The 8,638-nt window shown below is 53.0% G+C and overlaps 1 protein-coding gene across 1 annotated transcript; it reads left to right on the forward strand.

Annotated features, from left to right (window-relative positions):
• Positions 1 to 3,140: 3,140 nt before the first annotated feature.
• LOC144584621 (maestro heat-like repeat-containing protein family member 1) lies at positions 3,141 to 7,995 on the forward strand. The gene is made up of 6 exons (XM_078381060.1): positions 3,141 to 4,834; positions 5,253 to 5,372; positions 5,730 to 5,855; positions 6,585 to 6,737; positions 7,507 to 7,533; positions 7,840 to 7,995. Exons 1-6 carry the CDS (start codon positions 4,751 to 4,753, stop codon positions 7,993 to 7,995), a joined length of 666 nt encoding a protein of 221 aa, XP_078237186.1. The 5' UTR covers positions 3,141 to 4,750.
• The last annotated feature ends 643 nt before the right edge of the window (positions 7,996 to 8,638 follow it).

Raw genomic sequence — 8,638 nt, forward strand, 5'->3', positions numbered from 1 at the left:
CAGATCCCGCCTCAAATGGGGTTTCTTCAGCACGGGAGGCAGGCTCGGGGAGGCAACCGACGAGATGACTTTCCTCCCTTTTTTTGCCAGGCGAGGGAAGCGACCCTGTTCTTCCTGAAGGAGCTCCTGAGCTCCCCGAAGGTCGAGGGATGTCTGGAATGGGAGATGGTCACCTACCTATTCCGTCAGGTCGCCGTTCGTACCAGTCAAGGGGTAAGTCAGCGCGAAAGAGCCCCGAGAGATCCTTCCTCTGGCAGGGACGAGGCGACTCGGGGACCCCTTCCAAGCCCATCGGGAGGCCTCTCTGGGCCTGCCTGTCTCGTGAGCGCCTGCCTCCTGCCATTCCAAAAGACGTTTCCCAAGCTCTGGGCTCTAGTAGGCGTCCCATCATACCTCCATCATCAAGAGTGCACTGGTTGGAAACGTTGTGCAGGGGTGGGTGTGCAGTCGAGCCCCTCTCGGAATCGGCTGGGTGGGGAAGAGGCCCTCCCATCTGTGTGTGTGTGTGTCCGAGTCCCTCCTTTTCGTTCCAGCCTTGGCTGGGTTGCACCTTGGCACAGGGGCACCTCCTCCAGGTGCTGCCACCACCGTCTGGCTCAAACGCTTCCGAGGTGCGCAAGCTTTGTGCTTGTGTCACTCCCCGTGGGTGAAGGGGCGCTTTTTGGGAGACGGTTCTGGTTTCCTGACCTGGTTGTTTCTGTGGTTCTTGTGTGTCTGTGTACGGCAGGTCAGAGACAGTGCCAGAGGCCTGATGCCAAGGGAAGCCGATGTCCAGGACTTGTCCATCGAGGTCCTGGAGCACGTCAACACTTCGGCCACCGGGATGTTTAAAGTGAGTAGCTTGGGTGGATTTGCCCTTCAGAAGACCGGAGGAGTTTCACCCCTCTTCCTACTCGGGGTGAGGTCAGGCAGGGAGAGAGCTGGCATTGTAGCCCGGGGGGCGTTTTATTTCCCAGCAGTCCTACGACACTCGGGGAAGAGAACGCCAGCCTGGCCCCAATCTGTGATGCCGAGCTACTCCAGACCGAGGCTGGGCTCTGATTCTCTGACGGTCCCCTCTCTCCTCTTGGCAGGCTCTGTGGCCGAAGCTCTTATCCTTCTTGCTTCCTCCGGAATACACGCCAGCACTGACCCCGCTCTGCAGATGCCTTAAGGAGTTGGCCGTCCTTCGGCCGGAAGGATCCCTCCTCTTCCTGGGATCCTGCAGAGGAGGTCAGTTGGTCAGTGGGTTGGTTGGGTAGCAAAGGCAGTCCCCTGGGCTTGAACTGTGCATGGCTGGGTGGGATTGGCACTCATCTCTCTTCCCATGGGAAGGAATGGATCCCTCTCTCCTTTGGAGAGGTCATGCCTCGCTGAAGAGGTCTCGGGTGGGTGGGGAGCCTTCCAGGGGCCAATGTCAGACATATGTCCCAGGAAAACCCAGGCCAGAGCACCCCCAGAGGGGCCAGAGATCAATGTGATAAGATGCAAGGCAGGGCCTCTGGGCTTGAAGGAGGCTCGCCGTTCCTTGAGCCCGGAGGGAAGGGGAATCCTCCTATTTCTCAGTGAAAGCTCGGGCCAAGGGGAGTCCGGGGCGTTCCAGAAAGGAGCAGGCCCACCTCCGCCCCCCCCAGACCTCCATGTCCTTTTGTGGCTTTCCGAAGGAGCCCGGTCCGTTGCTGGAAGGATCCTAGTGACTGGACCTGGGAAGGAGATGAGGAACAGCGGGAAACCTTTCCATGATTCCAGGGGTTGCATCACTAACGTCCTCCCCCCCCCTGACCCCTGTTCTTCTCCTTTTAGTAAAGCTCCCAAGTCCGCAAGAAGTCTTTGGACGGCTTCTGGTGAGCAATGCTTAGAAAAAGCATCTACGTTTTTGTCTTGGGGGGGTGGGTGGGAGGAAAGTATGGAGGTGAAAGGTCCTCTCAGTTCCTTGACCTCCCATTTCCCAGAGTGTGTGGTGGCTTCTCGATGCAGGGATTCCAAAAGAGAGGTATTGCAGAAACTTCTTCGGCCCAGTACGCTGGCTGGGGAGCTGAGTGGGAGACCCTTCTGGCCATCCCGTAGCAAAGTGCTCCCCCTCCCCCCCTTTGAAAGGAGATGTCGTTGCCTTCTTCATTGCAGAAAATTAGTAAAAGGAGGGCTAACGAGAAATGTAGGAAGAAAGGAACTCCCTGAAGGATCGGAAAGTTCCTTGAGCTGCAATATTGTTAGCTGGCTTCATGACAACCCAGGGAGAGGCAAAATGCAGCCCTCAGCCCTGCTGGGGCCAACCAGCTGCCCCGCTTGTGTAAAAAACTGAAAACGCAACAACCGAAGGGGCCACGAGAGGGAACTAGAGAAGACGTCCCGGTCTTGTTCTGGTCTCTCAGTGAGGAAACCACCCACTTTGCTTTTTTGGGGGGCAGTTTTCTGTGGGATGGTGTCATCTAGTGGAAGGGCTCTCCCGTCCAAATCCAGCGGAGAGACCCAGAATCCTAAGGAAAGCATCAGTTAGGATAGTGCCTGCGTAATGCTAGGCACTACTCTGGGCGGTTTATGTTAAAAAAAATAATTAAGGACAATAAATAGAACATCATCTAAAAGCAACGCATCTCATATAAAGCAAGGAAATCAAAACCATCCGTACCTCAGCTCATAAATCAGACTAACCAGGCGATGGCACGAAGGGTGGCATCGTTGTCACCTGAGCCTGACGAGAGGATGCCCTCCGAGGCTTCAGGGAGCAGCCTTGCTTTGAGCATCCTCTTCAAGGCCGGGATGTTGCCCAGCGCAGGACCCCCCCCCCCCGGATTGGAAATGGACCGAGCAGAGAAGGCGCCAACGGGTCACTGGGACCACCCTCCTCTCGGGAGGGCGATTGCCTGCCTATTTCCAGGAGAGGAACTGCTCCTGAATCTGAGCCGCTGGCAGTTAGAGATGGACGGGTGAGTCCTGGCTTCTCCTTCGGGGGCCCTCCTTTCTCATGTCTCCTCTCCTGCCTACAGGTATTGTCCTCCTCCGGGAGCCAAAGAGGCTTCTGGGCCCTCCAGCTTCTGCACGCCCTGCGAGCTGACATCCACGAGGCCATCGTTCATCTGTGGGCGCAGCAAATCCCAGCACTTTGGGGGTATTGCCAGGCAGGTAGGTCGCCCGATGGGTGCCTGACAGGAGGATTCATGGTGAAATGCTTTCCCGCCCCCCCGGCCCCTCTGAAAATCTTAAAAGTGCTGCGCTTCACTTTGCAAGCTATCCGAGGAATAGCGCTGTCTTCCAGAAGGCCCCTTGATCTTGCTTCTATTTTTCTAAAGTTCCTGACATTTGTTTTATCCGTTCACCTGATTTTGGATTTTTTCCTGGACGAATTCAGGAGCACCTAGCAATCCAAAAGTAGGTTTGCCTTTTCAGACCTTTTGCCCCAGTTCTGAAGTGCTTCCCTAGACAGCCCCCCCCCAAAGGGACGTAGACGAAGCAGGCGGACCTCTATATAGGTTCTGGCAGGCATGGGTGGCTTAAAGTCTCTGAGCAGTTTTCAAATTCATAAAGGAATCAGTAAGGAAATAGTTATGTTACTTTAGTATCATACATTCATTTTCTATTTGTATTTTTACATGGATTCTATTAATATGTCAGAGAACTTCAGTCATTTTGGTGATGTCGGAACATTGTAATTCTCTCTCTATATATATATTGAATCTATATGTAAAGATCACGATGTTTACCAATAGGGTACACACAAAAACAGGGCACAGACAATAAAAACAGGACTGATTTTCCTACCATTTGGTACTTGAAAGATTGTGAAAAATGTCTGCACCTTGTGCATGACACACCTAGAGTGTGAAAGTCATGTGTTCCAAGTGATGATGTTGACCATCCTCGGCTAGTTTGAGGGATAGTAAGGAAATGTTATTCTTGTGAAATAGCACCACAATTGGTAAACAGATTACTTTTGCCTCCTTTTTTCACATGTAGCCAATTATATTTAGAGATGCCTTTCAAAATCCTGCCTGGGGGTCTCTAAGAGGGAGGTTTTTGCCTATTTTTAAGAGTACGTTAGTAGGACGTTCCTCTTTAAACAGTGAGGGATGACCAACAGATTCCATTTCAAGAAGTCATGGCTCAAGTACTACTCTTGAAAAATACGGTCCCAAACTCTACACCACACCCACACCCACCCACCCACACCCGTCCCAATTGAGTTGGTACAACGATGTCCTCTTTTCCTTCCAGAAGGCACCAGAGGAAGCCAACCTGAGTGGCAGCAGAAGCTTCTGCAGGTGAGGTTCTGCTCTTCTTCGACCAGGAACTGGCTGGAGGGAGAAGAGGGATCTCTTTGACAGACCAGGCTGGGGGCGGGGGGGGGGGTCTCCTGGACTCTGGTCCATTAGCCTGAGGGGCAAAAAGGAAGAGCCTGTGAAGTCAGATGCCCTGGGCAGCAAATGGGAAGAAGGACAGACAGGTGTAGACGACGTAGGACACAGCGGAGAACCGTCCTCCCCCAGTGTTTGACTCAGAGACCAAGCTGGTCCATTTTGGCTCTCCGGTTTGGCAGCCCATTGGCTTTAGACTAGGTGAAGAGAGTGCTTAGCCCCTTTTCCCCTCAGCTCCGGTGGGAAGTCATAGTCTCCATTTCTTTAAGAAGTGATTTTCCAAGGACATTTTTAAAGCATTTGGGCAGGGGAAAGGGCAGGAGTGGAGTCTTAGGAGCAGACGTCGAGGCCCTCGTGAACCAAATGTCTGGATTCATTCATGCTCTCCTCCTTAGTTCCTGAGGAGGTCCCTGAAGACCATGGAGGACGACAGGTGGACCAAGAACCTGATCTTAGCCCTGGAAGATCAGATGGGCAGCTATGCGGACGGGTCCCTTGAAAAGGTTTGTTCCCTCGTTTCTCGTAAAAACTGCAGTCCTGTGGCCCCTCAGCTTCTCCCCCGAGCGTGGAAAGCTGCTGCAACCTGGGGGAGACCTCAGTCCCTCTCAGCCAACATTCGTCCAAAGCAGCTGCTGCAGAACATAGTGGCGGAAATCCTGTTGCTTCGCCTAGGAAGTCGCCCTGGTGGAGGCCCCTTGAATGGGCGGGGGTGGGATGGGTCAACGCCTCCCTCAGGATTCTGTTGCTTCAGTGGGCCTTCTCGAGGGCCACTTTCCACACCAAGCAACCGGATTTCGGCCGGAGTTGTCCAGCCTCTGCTGGACGGCCTCCAGTGAAGGACCGCCGACCCAAAGATCTAGACAGGTGTCCGATTGTTCGACTGAAACCTCCCCCCCCGGTCTACCCCTCCTTCTCTTTCAGAGCGTCCTCTATCAAGTCCTGGGCTTGTCACTGGCCTGCTGCGCGGACCGCACGTACGTCCTGCACTGGCTGGAGCGTTTGATTGAGAGCGCCAATTATTTGGAAGCAGCCGAGAAAGAGGTGAGTCTCTAGCGAGTCAGGGCAGCCTTCAGAGTTCTGTACCCACCTGGCATCTCTTTTGTCCTTTGGGGGTGGGGACGGTGGCGGCTTCTTAATAGATGGACGCCCTGCTCTTCAACCAAGAAGGTTTTTCTACCTCTCTTAAGTTGAAACCCTCCACAACATTGCAAGGGAGTGAAGAGCACCTGGCTGTGCTAGGATGCCACAGAGTCAGGAACATGATGGTGTGCTAGGGGTGGTCTTCCCTCCCTTCCACACGGGGAGATCTAATCCAGTTTCAGTCATTTCTCACATCAGCATCCCTTCTCCAATCTTTCTCTCTCTCTCGGTCCCCTCTCCCCCCACCCCCCCTTACAGAAAGTTGCCGAAATCCTTTCTTTTGCTGCGCTGGACCATTTAGATCTGACCCTGGCCACCTTGGACGACTGCAGAGCTGGCATGGATCTCAAGATGGGGCTGTCTGCCCTCCTCACCCACCATAAGGTAAGCCAGCGGCCGGGGCCAGCAGGTCAATGCCAACTCTCAAATAAGCCACCCTGGATTCAACAGGATCTAAAACTGGAGCCTGAGCCTCCTCTGATGCCAGCCATTCATCTTCACATTCCATGGGATCGCTGGCTGCAGAATGAGGAGGTTTGCTCAACTGATGAGATTTACCTAAGTGTTGACATACGACTCAGCAGTGCATTCCGTGGCTGAATTCCTGTTGGGCAGCTCCACCTGCACCTGGGGATGACATCATCCTCATTGGTGGCAAATCCCTGCTCATTATGAGCCCATTGCTGCTGCTTGATGGCAATTTCAGGGTGCAGAACCCCAAAATTGCCAAGAGAAGCCTGTCACCAAGCGGCATCTTCTGCGGTCGATTTGTGCACAGAATCATTGTGCCTGCGGAGCTGCTCAACAGGATTTCAGCCCCTGGGCTTCTGCAGATGAGACAGGTGGAGTGCTGGATTGTTTCCAACACCCAAAAAGTGAAGTTAAGCATACAATCCTGAAGCATTTTTAATGGTGGAAAGTCAGTCCGCCTTCCCCCACTCACCCCCAGATCACAGGACATATGTAATTTGATAAAACCAAATCAATCCTGCTGCCATGGTGATCAAAGAAGGGACAGAAGAGGGAAACGGGCAGAGAGAGACAGACAGACAAACAGATGATAAGGTAGCAGCTGCCACCTTACCAAAACACCCCTTTCTGTTGCCTACTTAGGATTACAAGACTGGCAGGCGAGGGCACCTCCTTAAGACCCTGATCCTGGCCTACAGCCGGGTTGCCATCCGGGCCCCCAAAGAGCTCCTGTTGAAGAGCGGGGAGGCAGAGATCCTGAAGAAAGTCCTCGACCTTTACAGGATGAGCTTCCAGGTAAGAAGTAGAAGGGGGTCGGAGGGTTGGATTCTGGTGAAATGGGGCACGGAGGGAGCAGGTCGCTGTGGGGAGGGGTGGGAATGGAAGAGAGGGAGTTCACTGTACTCCAGAAACCAGCCAAAGTGACCTGCCCTAAAATTCAGGTGCCACATTGCAGCTTGTGTGTCTCAGGGTGCTGCCATTAGCCTTTTCTTGCCTCACTGAGAACTGAAGCAGATGAGACGCTTAGCTCCTATTCAGAAGTGGTGCTCCTCAAGTGGTAAAAGATGTCTGGTTGCCATAGTAGCTGACTTCCCTCACCTTCATCCCCTGCATTTTGTAGGTTTTGTTTCATGAGTGGCCACTTTCAGTGCTCATCTTGGATTGTCTAGGCATCTGGCTCTGAGGAAATCTCTTTCTGGGAGCCAAAACAAAGAGAAAGAACGAATGAGAGAGAGAGAGAGAGAGAGAGAGAGAGAGAATTGATCTCTCTCTTAAATGCCTGTCTCAATCCCGAAATCTCACTTCCCTCCTTCCTAGCAAGGAAGAGGTGACATCTGCCAAGAAGCATTCAGTTTTGGGCTTTTTCCATTCAGAACCATTCAAGAAAAATCCAGACCATTGAGGGGGAAACCCCTCTGATGATTCTGCGCCATTTGCATAGCAAAGCCGTTTATCCCCTGGCCCAAGGCCTGTGTCCTTAACATTTTCAAAAATAAATTTAAAAAAGCCCAGCTGCCTTTCTAGGCTTGTGCAAAGAGGTCAGTTTCTCCATTTTATTTTTCAGGTCCTGGGAGTCAAAATTGAGAGCCAGGTAAGCTGTCGCAGATCTGAGGGTGTGATCGGGCACCTCCGTGTCCGAATTTTTCCCCTTGAAGTGGAAGCAGGATGGAGGGCCCCTGCTAGGGCCCCTATTCATATGTGGCATTTCCCCTAGTGGAATCTCTTGTCCTACTATGATGATGATGATGATGATGATGATGATGATGATGATGATGATGATGATCAACTCCTCCCCCCACTTGAGGAATCCTAGAGAGATGAACCGGGGGGGGAGGGCTTGCTATTGTTGTTGCCCTGTCCAGTCGCTTCTGGGTGGCAGCCCTCGTTCCGCTTCCAGAGGGTGGGAGACGTTCACACCAAGCTCACCCTGGAATCCTGGAATCCTGGAGTTGGGAGGCCATCGAGTCCAACCCTCTCCTCGAGGCAGGAATCCGAATCCAAGCAGATCCGACCGAGGGTTGTCCAGTTGGCTCTTGAAGGCCTCCAGGGTTGACTCCCGCTCGCGAGTTCCCAGGGCCAGGCCGCGATCTGAGCCCAGTTCCAAACTCAACTGGCTATAGCATGCTGGCTCTCGGAAGGCGGCAGGACTGCGAAAGGATCCTCACAAGATCAACCCTTTGAGGAGGCTTCTTTCTTGAGGTGGAGGGACCCGAGAGAAATCAGCTCGATAGGCCGACAGAATTCCTTAAAAGGGGTTCCTTCCCACCCCCGTGGAATTCGTGTCTGCTCACTGCGGTTTCTGTGGCTGGTGGTTTCGCAGAGTTTTGAACGAAATCCTACCTGACTTTGGGCAAGGCTCTTTGAACCACATCCTTCTCTCGGGTTTGATCTTTTCTGAGAGAGACTCACCATCGTTCGAGGCGAATCTGGTGGGGAGGCAAGAGGAAGCCTTCTCAGGGGCTGCCCCCAAGTTCATGATCTCCCTGCTGAGGGAAGTTAAACAAGCAGATTGTAGACATACATTTGGTACCAGTACCAAAGGAGGAGGATGATGACCATTGGTTTTCTTTTAGGCAAGACAGGACACCCACCTGAAGCTGCTCTTCTGCGAGAGCGTCGCCAGCATCTGCAAAGCCATCTCTGAAGCCCAGGACGGGAACTTCCAGCTGGGCTGCAAAAAAGAGCTCTTGGAGGCT

The sequence above is a fragment of the Pogona vitticeps genome, chromosome 12 (genome assembly GCF_051106095.1).
Source record: "Pogona vitticeps strain Pit_001003342236 chromosome 12, PviZW2.1, whole genome shotgun sequence".
NCBI lineage: Eukaryota > Metazoa > Chordata > Lepidosauria > Squamata > Agamidae > Pogona > Pogona vitticeps.

Bases quoted from the DNA above. Each gene is read 5' to 3' on its own strand.
- LOC144584621 (XM_078381060.1), top strand. From the start codon at position 4,751: ATGGAGGACGACAGGTGGACCAAGAACCTGATCTTAGCCCTGGAAGAT. The intron at 5,373-5,729 runs GTGAGTCTCTAG...CCCCCCTTACAG, and splicing joins TGGAAGCAGCCGAGAAAGAG to AAAGTTGCCGAAATCCTTTC. The intron at 7,534-7,839 runs GTAAGCTGTCGC...TTCCGCTTCCAG, and splicing joins GAGTCAAAATTGAGAGCCAG to AGGGTGGGAGACGTTCACAC.